General features: G+C 31.9%; 1 protein-coding gene across 1 annotated transcript; it reads right to left on the bottom strand.

Moving 5' to 3' along the window:
* Positions 1 to 9841: 9841 nt before the first annotated feature.
* Positions 9842 to 11808, bottom strand: LOC145796584 (uncharacterized). The gene is made up of 3 exons (XM_082881799.1): positions 11475 to 11808; positions 10510 to 10549; positions 9842 to 10161 (listed from the first exon to the last, which is right to left on the bottom strand). The coding sequence occupies exons 1-3, from the start codon at positions 11786 to 11788 to the stop codon at positions 9874 to 9876; spliced, it is 642 nt and encodes a 213-aa protein (XP_082737925.1). The 5' UTR covers positions 11789 to 11808; the 3' UTR covers positions 9842 to 9873.
* Between the last annotated feature and the right edge of the window lie 2404 nt (positions 11809 to 14212).

Here is a 14212-nt window from a genome sequence, read left to right as displayed (position 1 = left end):
ATAAATTGTTTAGCTACTAAATTTTTAGTGGCCTAAGCACTACTAAAAAGCAGGGCTTTTGAGTCGGCAGCTTGCCGTCGCAAATAGCGGATTTGCCAACGCAAAAACTTTTTGCGACGGCGTTTCGACGGCAACTCAAGCGACGAAAATGATGGGGTCGCAAAAAGTTTTTGAGTCGGCAATCTGCCGACGCAAAAAGTTTTAATTTTTTGAGACGGTAGATTGCCGACTCAAAAAGTGGTTAAATGTTTTAAAAAATTTAACTCATAATTTTCTCACTGAGGCTCCCAAGGTTCGAACACACACCCATTTGGACAAGTTGACCCAAGGTCAACGCACTACACCCACTTCACCACCACACCTCTTTCAGATATTAAACGAGATATATATTATTTATAGTATATACACTCAATATTAATATAAAAGTATATGTATAAATAAATATATTTATTAAATATAATCAAGTAAATAAATATATATCTTGGTTATAAATATTTTTTTTTGCTACGGCATCAGTTGCCGACACAAAAAGGTCTAATTTTTTGCGTCGGCACAAATTTGCCGACGCAAAAGGTCTATGCCGACTCAAAAGGTCTAATTTTTTGCGTCAGCACAAATTTACCGACGCAAAAGGTCTATGCCGACTCAAAAGGTCTATCTTTTGCGTCGGTAAATTCAACCGACTCAAATAATACTATCAAATATTAATTTTTTGTGTCGGCCAACGGTGCCGACACTAAAGGTTTGGTATTTGAGTCGGTAACTCGGTGCCGTCTCAAAAAGGCTACCTTTTGCGACGGTAAAATTTGCCGACTCAAAAAACCGACTCAAAAGACCCTTTCTTTAGTAGTGAAGGTATAATATTTTTGTTTTGGCTACTAAATATTTTGTCACCAAAAGTGTTTTATTTATTTATTTTTTATTTTTTATTTTTTGGCTACTAAATCATTAGTCGCCTAAAGTCTTATTTTTTATGATTACCAAATATTTAATTGCCAAAAGATTTGTTTTCATTTAATAGTGAAAACCCATTATCAACAGTGAAAATGATATACATAAACCATTTCCTAATAAACAAGACATGTCTCACAAAAAATGTCTCACTTGAGTGAAACCCCCAAACTTTGAACTGCGTATACAAATAAAGAATTTTCAGATCAAGTTTACAAGGAATAAACGGAAATGGAGATGGAGATTACACACATAGGATGGGATGGAACTACTACTACTACAAACACCACCAACAATCCTATGAGAAAATTAGTGAAAAATTCAATTTAAAAATGGTACAAGGCATTAGATTTTAAGTAAAATCTTATTTGGTGATAAGAACAAGCCGGAATAGTACTGAAAAAATCGCTGAAAATTTTCGTCGACGCTGGGAAAGTTGTTGGCAGCTACGGTGACTAGCGGCAGCAGGTGATGGTAATGAGATAGAGAAATGCGTACTATTCAATAAATAGGGTGTTGAATGAGTGACATATGCCATATTTTAACAAATAAATAGTTTGGTGAATTTCAACAGATAGGAATATAAGCTTGGTGAATTTCAATAAATAGACAAATTAGGTAATTTCAAGATATTGAGTGATTTTAATAAATAGACAGATAGGTTGATTTTAACTGATAATTGTCCTTTTGAACAAATTGTATCCTTTTAATCTAAAAATATTAAAACTTATTAAGAAATGAATTTATGACCTGAATGTTATTGATTAAATAACACACAAGTGCTTTTCTACACCTTATTGTTTAATTTTTACATAAATATGGAGGCTAAGGACGACCTATTTGGCCATATGTTTAAAATAATATACTGTAATACCTTATGAATAATAAATTTTTGAACAAATTACGTTGATAGTCGTGTATTTTGGTCTTTGTGTTATTTTTGCTTCTATAATTTTAATTAGCTCAATTTTGACTATATATTTATAATTTTGTCTCAATTTAATCTAATTGCTTACAATTGTTAATATTTTTTAATGAAAAATATTTACATGAGTGCCATATGTCATATCTTTTAAGGTAAAATTATAAATTTGTTCAACTCAATGAATTAATTTCAATCAATTTAATGATAATTTTTTATCAAAAACACAAACACCGTTATCAATTGATCTAAATTGAGCTAATTGAAAATGTAGGGATCAAAATGACACAAGAAGTAAATGTAAGGACTATTAGTGTAATTTTCTTTTTTTTTTTTTTTTTTGGCCATATCTAGAAACATAAAAACTTTCTTGAATAATTCTATGATACTTATTATTAAAAACGTAAGAGAACAAATTTGATTGATTGTCAAACAAAATAATGATACTTGGTCATTTAATAATACTTGGATGCATGTATTTTTAATAATACAGAATTTTAGTAATTTTTTAGATACTATTAATCATGACGTGTTTGCGCACATACGCATACCACGTCAGCCGCCGGCGTCTAATTAGCCGGTAAAATTGATAAATGTTGAAATTGCTCAATTTCAAAACGTCTTTTACCTCTCATTATTCGAAAGGTGAGGAAAAAAAAAACAATTAAATATGACTATTGTGGAAGAAACCAATTTTGGAAGATAATTTTTTTTTAAAACAGTTTGAAAATTTATTTGATTGAATATTTTAAAAATAATTTTGGTATGATTTATAATTTTTTTTACAATTGTAATTTTTTTTTTATATATCGCAATGTATGAATCTATATAATAATAATATGGGTAAATTAAAAATACACTTATAAAATTTGATTAAAATACGAATCACTCACTATGGTTTTGAAAATTACATTCCACCTTTTGAAGTTTCTAATTTTATAACAAATCGTTTATTTTATTAATAAATCATTAAGTCAATTAACAGTTTTTAATGATGTTAAAAATATATTTCAATTAATAATTTAAATAATTTTATTATTATATGGGAGAGTAATTATGAATTTTATTTTTTTTAATTAATTATGAATAAAAATTCTAATAAAAAGTATTTATAATTTTTTAAATCATAAAAAATAATTTATATTTTAAACAAATCTTATAAATATTTTTTTAATTTACCCTAAAAAATTCATCGAGTTAGTTAGAGAAGTGAAGTAGCATTAGGGGTGTCCGCGGTTTGGTTTAGGACAGTTTGCGGTTCGGTTTGGACCCGCCCGCATCTATGCGGTTTGGGAAAAAATCAACCCGCAACTGCCCGCAATGCGGTTTGCGGTTTGTGCGGATAGGGTTCGCGGTTGTGCGGGCGGTTGCGGGCGGTTTGCGGATTGAACTTTTTTTTCAAAAAATTATTTTTAAACCTTTTTTTCCCCCTATTTTGTCAATCTTTATTTTAAACCTTTTTTCTCATATTTTCTAAAATGCTCCAACATTAATAATTAATAAACTAAAATTTATAAAATAAAAAAACACAACAAATTCAATTCGTAACCTAAACAAATCATTCAAAATCTACATTCTATCATTAACTTACATTCATCCTATCCTACATTCATCATTCATAATCCAAATAAGAAAATCTTACATTAAAAATTCAACATTCATCATTCCAATCTTACATTAAAAATTCAACATTCATTATTCCTAACCTCCCAAAAAAAAAAAAAAAAGAAGAGTAATTCTTCATTAACTTACATTCATCCAAAATGCAAAAAAAAAAAAAAAAAAATTCATTAAGTTACATTCATCCAAAACCAAAACGCAATTAAAAAAAAAAAAATTGTTGTCAAACTTAAACTTCATTCAATACAAACCCATGAAATAAAATTAAAACACTTCTAAGATATCAAACTTCATCTTCATGAATCACATCCAATTCAACTTTCGCAAATTTCAATTCTAATTCCATGCATTTGGTTGATGAACCTTACACAAACAAATTGAAAAAATATAAACTTTAATCTTCAATTATAGATAGTAAGAAATGAAAAAATAAACAAATGTCTATATATTGCATCTCAATATAGTAAGAAAATGTGTTGATATGAAAAAATTACCAATGAGTAAATGGATATTAGACATCAATTATAGCATCAACATTATAGGTTGAAGTTGAAGATGAGCTTGACTCCAAAGTACCTAATTAGAAGTCAAGAAGAGAAGATTAATAAAACTTACATTAGAAAATGAATAATAATACAAATTAAAATAAAGATAAATAAATTCTCATTTACCCGAGTCATATTGCTCAAATTCTTCCACATCATCCATCGCCTTTCGAAGAGAAATTGGAAGGTTGCTCCGAAGCCAATTTTGAGTACATACAAGAGCTTCAACCCATAAAAGGCGAGAGTGAACTACGAAATGGGTCAAGAATACGTCCTCCCGTACTAAAAGCCGACTCCGATGCAACGGTAGAAATAGGCATGGCCAACACATCCCTAGCAAGTTGTGATAACACCTTATATTTGGTTGCATTCAACTTCCAATAATCTAAAATCTCAAATGTTTGATTCTTTGCAAAATATTGAACCTCGGATAAATATTGTTCCAATTCCAACTTAGATCCACTAGTGCATCGCCCCTCCAAATAGGAATTAAATTGGGAGTCAACTAAAGAATAGGGATCATCATCATCATCATCTTCCACCATATTCACAACTTCACTCACACTTGGAAATTTCTCATTTGAAGGATAAAATGTGACATAATGGCTATACAAACGATTCAAGCAACTCTTAACCTTGTCTACCATCTCTTCCACCTTCCTATTATCTCCAAGAAACAAATTGGAAAAAACAAAACTCTAAGTATGCCATTTTTTTGGTAGGATCAAGAACCACCGCAACATACAACAACAAATTGATTTTGCTTCCATCTCCCCAATACTTGCTAAACTTTAGCTTCATAGTCTTTGCCATTGTGCTCAAAATATCATCCTCCTCCAAAATTAATTGGTTAATTTTGTTTTCAATAACAAACATCTCTTTGTAAAAAGCATTGGAAGTAACAAAGAGAGACCCCGAAAATTTCTTGGTTGCAACATAAAATAATTTTAGAAACCTCAAAAAAATTCTACACTTTTTCCAATCCAACTCATTCGGACTTCTTCTTATGCCACCATCAACATCCTTAAAATAAGGTTCAAAGTTGGAATCCACTAACTTCAATCGGTTAAAAGCCTTCTCATACTTTTCGGCGGCCTCTAACATCAAATAGGTAGAGTTCCACCTAGTTGGTACATCTAGGCATACAAGAGCTTTTGAATCAAGTTTGAGTGTGGCCGCACACTTCTTAAAAACATCATGCCTATGAGGAGAAGACCTCACATATCTCACCGCAAGTCTAATGTTGGAAATAGAATCATCCATTTCTTTCAACCCATCACTCACAACGAGATTAAGAATATGTGCACAACAACGCATATGAATAAACTCATGTTGCAAAATAGTCCCCTTCCAATCTTTGGTTATCGTTTTCAAATATTGAATGGTAAGATTATTTGAACTAGCATTATCAACTGTTAAGGTGAATATGCTATCAATGTTCCACTCAATTAAACACGACTTAATTTTTCGACCCAATGCTTCTCCTTTGTGATCTTCAACTTGTTGAAAATTTATGATTCGTTTTTGAAGTTTCCAGTTATCATCAATGAAATGAGCAGTCAAACACATGTAACACAAATTTTGAATAGATGCCCAAGTGTCCGTAGTAAAGCAAATTCTACGACCCTTCACGGCCTTCTTTAACTTATCCCTTTCATTCTTGAATATGTTGAGCACTTCTCTAGATATGGTTTGACGAGAGGGAATTGGTGTGAATTTGGGTTGCATGACATTACAAAATCTTCTAAACCCAACACCCTCCACAAATCTAAATGGTAACTCATCAATGACAACCATCTCCGCAAGAGCCCTTTTACAAGTATCAAAATTAAAAATTGTTGCTACAACCTCAACACCCTCTTCATTTTGTTTCGGTTTAAGATTTAATGTTTGTTGACCATCTGTATCCCTATTTGGATATTCTTTACAATTGGGTGTATGACTCCTTAAATTGCTAGTCCCATAAAGTCTAGAGTCAGCCATATACTCTTTCTTACAATATTTACATACGGCTCTACGCTTCCCATCGGTCCCTATAACCTTGTCAAAATGATCCCAAACTGTGGATGGTGCTCTCCCCCCTCCACCCTCACTCTTTCTCTTTGGGGGTCTAGGAGGCTTAGGTTCAGGTTCATGTTCGGGTTCGACTAAGAGGGGATTCATTTGAGAATTAGAGGATTCCGGAGGTACAAGATTGATTGCGGGAGATTGAATACTATCCTCTATTTAAACTGGATTACAAAAACAGTCAATGATTCAATTTTAATTCAATCAAACAGATTAATTCAACAGATTTAATCAAAAATTCCCTAAACAAACACAAACACAAACTATCAAGAAGACTGGATTAACTCTTCTTTCTTGCACATAACACAAACTATCAAGAAGACGTTTGAAAAGTTGAAGGTATATAATTAGGCAATCTGGATATCATATTAAATTCAAACAGGCTGTGCAGTTCTGCAACTGCAATGCATTAAAAGGGAAAAGTTCACCTTCTGGAAGAAAGACATTACAGGAGTTGGAATCATCATCATAATTTATGTATTACATATAAAAAAAAGTGATCACAGAAACTTAAAATGGCCATGTATTTACATGCACTTTAAGGATGAAAACTTGTCCACAATATCAGCATTATGACTACTAAAATGCACTTTAAAATACAACTTGGTAGGCATTTATAGGCTAAAATGCACTTTTAGTCATTTTTTTTATTAAAATTCAGTTTTTGACTAAAATTCCCTAAAAACAGACAGATTTAAAATTCCCTAAAATTCAACAGATTTAATCAAAAATTAATTCCAAAAAACAAAATTATTTTTAATAACAGATTGAATTCCAAACAGATCTATGAAGTTGCAAACAGATCTATGAATTCCAAAAGTGTAAACCATGCTTCTATACGAATTCAATACAGATCCAACACAGACAGATCTATACAAATTCAATACAGATTCAACACAGACAGATTTAAATCAACATAGACAGATCTATACAAATTCAACACAGACAGATTTAAATCAAAAAATCTGTTGCTTAAATCCAAAATTAAATCAAAGATTATACATTCCAAACAAACAAACACAGACAGAGATCGGGGCGAGAGAGAGAGAGAGAGAGAGAGAGAAAGGCTTACCTGTGAGAGAGAGCCGATCGGTGTGGATGCAAAACCAGAGAGTAAGAGACTGAGATGAGATAGTGAGGGAGATGAGATAGTGAGGGACACAGATCAGAGTCAGAGAGAGACAGATCTCATATGTTCGAAAAAAAACCAAAGATCGGGGAGAGAGAAACATAGACAGAGATCAGAGAGAGGGGCTTTACCTGTGTGCGATGAGGTCGATCGATCGGTCGATCTTGTGAGAGAGAGATTCGATCGCTGAGTGAGTGCACAGATGAAAATCGCGAGTGAGAGTGAGAGAGAGACCGAGAGGAACAGAGGAGATAGATAGATACAGTTCTGATGATGAGTGATGAGTGAGTGGGTTTGATTAGGTTAGGGTTTTCTTTGTTTTGGACGATCAGATTTAAAGGGGCAAAAAAGAGGTAATTTTGAACGGTCAGATCAGATTAAAAAAAAAAAAAAGAGTTTTATGCGGGCGAGTTGGGCGGGTGCGGGTCAAACCCGCAACCCGCCCGCAACCCGAAATTTACATAAAATCCAAACCGCACCCTACCCTAATGTGTTTGCGAAACAGCCCATACATGCGCGGTTCGGATCTGGTAGGGCAGTTTGGGCGGTTCGGATGACCCTATGCCCAGCCCTACATGCAACCGACTTAAAAGAAAGAGAATGCAAATGCTTTAAAAAAGCAAAGTGCAAGCTCAGAAAACAAAGACATATATAGAGTCAAAAAAGTTGCGACGAAAATAAAATAAATAAATAAATAACCTTACTTTCGAATGTTCTTTTTTGGGGGTTTGTAACTGCTAATAGTACTGGTCCGTAGAGTTTAGATTTTGTTTGTTTCCGTTTGTTGTTTTCTTTCACCTGTCTTTTGAATATAAATATATTATATGATATACATTATGATTAAAATTAATATTGATTATAAATTACTATAATATTTAGTATAAAAAATCAATATATTTGGATTTTTTTATATTTTTTAATATACAAAGTGTATAAATAAAAAGTGTGAAAATAATATTTTTTATTTACGTTATATTTTTTTAATTAAAATAATATCTTTTCAAATTTATAAGTGTATCTTATTTTTTAAATAATTTTTTATAGAGATAATATGACACCAACAATTCAGTTCGACGTTTCGACGTGACCCTTTCGTAATCACATGACACATGTCTTTACAACCACAAAATTTGTGAAATGTCAAACCACCTTTGCACTCTTTGTTTTTAAAAAATAAAAAAACTTTTACTCTTTGGCTGGCCCTATTTTGTGTCACTTAGCCAAACACAATTTTCTTTTTTTCTTCTTGCAAGTGCTTCATATTTGTCATGTTGTGTGTTGGACTATTCAATATCATTAATTTTGTGTTGTCTACTATTATGTCACATGATTTGCTTTATCACGTGTTCATCAAATAATTGAAGGGAATGTTCTTATTTATTTATTTATTTTAAATATTTAAATGTGTAATTAGGTACACATGTAATCACATTTATATTTTTTGACTTATTTTATAATTTTAAATTATGGGTCCTAATGATAGTTTTAAAAAGGGTCAATAAGTGCTGTAAAAATTCAAAAAATTTACATATTTCAATACATTTTTTACACTTTTTTTTTTCAAAATTATCAATAGTTCTAAGAGTTGTTTTTTTATTATTTATTTTTTTTTATATAATTATTATCCCACAATAATGGCAAGGCCACTAATGGGGTGCTGTCCAGCACCCGATTGAATTCATTGTTTCGAAATCTATTGAGTGAGTTTGACGAATGGATGCAGACTAAATTGATGGATTGAACAAATCTTTGTTTACAATAAAAATGATAATTTTTACAAAACAAATACTATTTTGCAAAGAGAGAGAGAGAGAGAGAGAGAGAGAGAACACTAATTTTTTAAACTAACGAGAAGTGAGGGTTATGCTTTTTCTAAAAATTTAAAAAATAATTATATTTCATGATCTCTAACTTTTCCCAAGAACAAATGCTTTGCACCCTCACACAGACACCAAACTCTTTACACTTTTTGCTTTTAATCATTGAGAAAATTATTTTGTAATAATTTATAAAGATTGAGAGTTAAATATTTTAGTTAAAAAATATTCTCAAACATAAATTGTCACAATATTCTTTTCATTTTTTATATAAATTTTTTTAAAAAATTAAAAAAATTAATAAAATAACATATTCTCAAACCAACAGTCATTGAAATAAGACTGCGGATAGCTACACTAAATTTATTCTTACTCGAGTGGGTCCCCTTCTGTTGTGCATGGTTTGGTTTTTCCACTAATTCATTATTATATGCAAGGAGAGAATGGAAAAGAAAAAAAAAAAAAAAAAGGTCACTTTGCTTTGCACAACGACATTCATTTATCATTTCTTTAATGTAAAACGCACATGATATGATATATTTTTTATAAGTAAAAAAATCGTTTTATTGATGAAATGAAAATACAAATCATACAAATATCAATAAAACAAAGGAAACGTAGCTTAGCAAATCTGGAGGTGACACATGATATGATAATACAAACGAAACAAAATCTATTGCAAGCACATCCACTGATATATATATATATATATATATATAATAACAGGTTACCAGGCACAGAAACAAAATCTATTGCAAGCACATTCACTGAAACGAGAAAGAAACTTGTTGTTGCAGGTCCCTCATTTAGTTCTTCATCGTATCAAAGGAACTGACGAGTCGGGATGCGGTTAGGGCCTTCACATTCGGCAGAATATGTTCCTTCAGTGAGAGAGTAACGAAGCTTCAGTGTTTCTCCTGCCTCCAGTTCATTACGAGGTACAAATTGAATCCATTTTTCGCGATTCAACATCTTTTTATTACCATTATCACCACCTATTGCTATCTGAAACCTCCACTGCATATCTTTTTGATCCCACACAACCATGACGGGCTGGTTGTTCTCATGAATCAGTGGTATATTCATGTCGGTTAAATCTTCTTCGGAGAGCTTCTTCTCAAAGCTTATTCATCCACTGCTATGTTATCTTCCCAAAGGTGTTTTCTGGTTGCACCTCTTGCACTTTGGATTGCACACTTTGTTTTCTGGATGCACATGCACATCATCCCACATGAGATGGCAATATATCTCATAGCTAAATATTCAACAGTATAGAAGCACAGAAATGGAAGTCTAAAAGCAAGCAAAACAAATGCCCATATCCATAGAGAACAGAGTCTTTTCACATATAGAGTCCTTCTGGCACCCCCTCTTTCTTCTTGAACATGACCTTATCTTTAGCCTTCTTGAAGTCTGAATGCGTAAACCTTCATACGGCGCTCTCTTAGAGCAAGTAACCTTCTTCTCAAAGCTTATTCTGGAAGTAGTTCTCCAACCACTGAACAAATTAGACGATGTGATGATGAATCAAAATATATGTTCTTAAAAAAAAAGAAAAAAAGAAAAAAAGAATTGAATGTATTGTATATGTGCATAAAATAACATAAACTCATCCGAACAAAAAAGAAAAGAAAAGAAAAGACAATATGAGTTTAGAGTGAAAGAGATAGAGCAAACATATAAACCAATTGACGTGGTAGATTTGATATTACAAAATTACCCACTTTCTAACTTAGAAACAAGTAGTAGTAGCCTCATTCACAGAGAGGTAGTAGATGATAAGAAAGGAGAATATGTAGAATAATTTAGAGAGAGAGAGAGAGAGAGAGAGAGAGAGAGAGAGAGAGAGAGAGAGAGAGTACTCCGGAAAAAATCCCGACATAGTACTCCGGACCCACCGACGACGACACGATGGCGTGATTCTCATCGATCAGCTCCTCGAGATTGCCAACGCTCATCGGCGAGCCCCGCAGATCGTCGACCTTAGATCGATCCTCCTCAGTCTTCTCCTCTTGGGGCTTCAATCTCTCCTGATTGGTCACGAACTCTTCTTCCATCAAAAGATAGTCCTTGATTCGCTCCAGCTTCAACAGCCTCAGCTTGCACTTCGTCAGCGGCGTCACCGTCGGAAGCAGAAGCCGGGCGGCGGCCTCGGGCCCCTTCTGCTTCCGCTGCGCTTCTTGTTTCTACTTCAATCATTTATATTGTCGGCTTATATATCCGGCCCTACCCCCTCAAGTCAATTAACCCCTCTAACAATTTTACTCATGTTTCAAGCTTATCTTTATACTTTCAGCTCAAATTTTTTTTCTTTATAAAATTTTTAAAATTTTAATAAAATACTTTTAGTTGAAGTTCAAAATTTTTTAAAAATTAATAATAGTTTCTATAAAGACAAAAAGAAAAAGAAATTCAAACCCGACCTGAGCAGTTGGCCTTTCAATTCCACGTAATATAAATTTTCATTGGGATTGAAATAAAACTTGACAATAACACCTTTCATGAGACCATGAGCCTTAGTAAACTGGCTCCATTCGCCTTGCAACCTTTTTTGCTTCTCATCATCCTTTATCGCCACCTCAAACTTCCATTTCCTTCCAGTTTGATCCTTTACAACCATCACTTCTTTGCTTTCTTCTGGTAAATTAGTTGCGGAACGAGGTACCTCCAAGATGGTTTTGGTAGCATCTGACATCGAGAGTACCTTCTCAAAGCAAAAGAACATTCTTGAACTCATTCCCAAGACCTAATCAAATTAAAATGACGTTTTAATTAATTAAAAGTATGAATGCATTTGCAGAGAATAACAACAAAAATTAATCCAAAAAGGGAAATAAAAAAGGTACACATGTGTTTTGAGTTCTCACGTTAAAAAAACAAACAATAAATCAATTGATAAAAAAAAGGCCGACAGTATACTAAAGCCAAAATATAAAAGCTGACTGACTGATAAGAGAGAGAGAGAGAGAGAGAGAGAGAGATTAGTTACATACTCTAACCTTTGATTTGCTTTGAAAGATTTGAGTGAGCAAGCAAGTAAGCTGAGGTTAGTATTTATAGGGACAGTGGTGAGTTTAATTAATTAATTAATTAATTGTTTTGATGGGGTCATTCGTAGTGACGATGTGAGTGAGTGAGCTTAGAACGTGACAAAACTCTTTGTTTGTGCGTATTATTCTTTTGATGGGATGTCTTAACTAGGTTTTTATTAGTTAAAATAATGAGATTTATTATTTTTTATTAGATCGAGAAAAGATTTTTTTTTTATTAGGAAAGAAGTGGCACACTGTTAAAAAATTCTATTGATTTTTAAAATTTATTAATATGGCAGTCTATTAGAATATGTAAGGTAATTTTTTGTTTATGTCTTTTTTAATTATTCATCAATTATCTCACTTTTTCTTTTTTTACAAAGATATAGTGTTAATATGTTAATATAGTTAGATTATAACTAAAAGGGTTCGTCATTACTCTATCAGGTCGAACCTCTGACCATCCCCTCACCACACCTTAAGTTTGTATACCATTTTCTTATAAATAATGTGAAGTATTGTTTTAAAACCACTAAGCTGTCATGTTTGTGATTGTCTCAAAGCTAGTTACTCGCAATTATTATAATAATAATAATTTAAAGACGGAAACATTGCCTTTTCTATATGGGATTTGCATGGTGCTTAATACAAGAATAATATGAAATTTTTAAAGATAAGTTACATTAATTTTTTTGAAGTTTAATGAATTGCAAAAACTTTTTTTTTTTTTTTAATTTTTGAAATGATTTAAACCTCCTTTGAGGTTAATAAAATTGTTAAATTGACATAAATCTTTCTTAAAGTTTAGTTTTTAAAATGTCTGAAATGACAGGTTTAGGTTTTTATTATAAAATCACCCATCTATTACTTTACTATATTGACTATCATTCACAGTCATGCATGAATCGCACGGCCTAATTGTGAATTGAAAATCTAGGTGAATGTATATCATGTGAGATTTGGTCATTACCCCACACCTAAATTTTAGTCTGACATGGACATCTTTATAATAAATATAAAATAAAACTTTAAGCTGTAGCCTATCTAAAATTTTTCAAATAAAAAAATGTAATCAGTTGAAATATGCTGTTGTTTAGTTTTCTTCCTAACATGTGACAAAGAAAGCAAATCACCAATGTCCTCAAAAGAACATTCACTACAGGAAAACGTTGTCAATTACAGTAACGTTTAATATTTTTGTCATTGATGTAACCGTCACAATAACTTTACAACGTTTAAAAAATGTCGCTAAAAATATTAGGTGGCATTTTGACGCCTACTACCATTTCTGTTACAAAATAGCATATGACGTCATGATGATGTCATTTAAAGGCGTTTTTCCAACAAACACCATTTTATTTATTTATTTTTATTTTTTTGATTCTAAAATATAGCATAATATGGCCAAAGAATTTAACTAAAATATAACACAATACAGGACCAAAGAATTTAACAACATGTATGCTTGAGAATTTGACTACCTGTATACAAGAGCAATAGCATGTACAATCTGTGATTTGGCAAAAAAAAAATAATAATCTCAAACCACACCCTTAAAGCTGCTCTCACCAAAAATTAAAAGAATAATCAAATCAAAGAAAATAAATTAAAAGGACGTGCAAAAAAGAAAAACAAAAAAAAAAAAAAAAAGAAAAGGAAAAAAAGAAAAAAGCAAAGGACCAATCACAATCATACTCAATATAGGAGCATGATTAGATATATAGAAAAATCTACCTCCCTACAATTCATTCAAAATTGTCCAACGAAGAATCTAGACTTTGTCAACAATCATACTCAATATAGGAGTATTAGATTAGATATATATTACAAAAAAAATTTGAATTAACAGATCCTCCCTATATCTAACCCATCTTCATCTCTAGCGATGCCACACTACAAGAATTCTCACATTTTACGACCACTTTTACCGATCAAAAAAATTTTGGTCACAAAAAAATTACATTTGGCGACTAAATATTAATTAGTCGCGAATGATCATTATTTTTGGCGACCAAATATTATTGGTCGCAGAAGGTTATATTTTGGCGACTAAAAAATGAGTTGGTCGTAGAAAGTGGTATACTTTTGCCGACCAACTACAAATTTGGTCGCGGAAAGTCACATATTTT

The sequence above is a fragment of the Camellia sinensis genome, chromosome 8, assembly GCF_055761805.1.
Source record: "Camellia sinensis isolate YWXY chromosome 8, ASM5576180v1, whole genome shotgun sequence".
Lineage (NCBI taxonomy): Eukaryota > Viridiplantae > Streptophyta > Magnoliopsida > Ericales > Theaceae > Camellia > Camellia sinensis.
The sequence above is the reverse complement of the archived record's forward strand: the minus strand, read 5'-3'. Positions and strand labels throughout refer to the sequence as shown.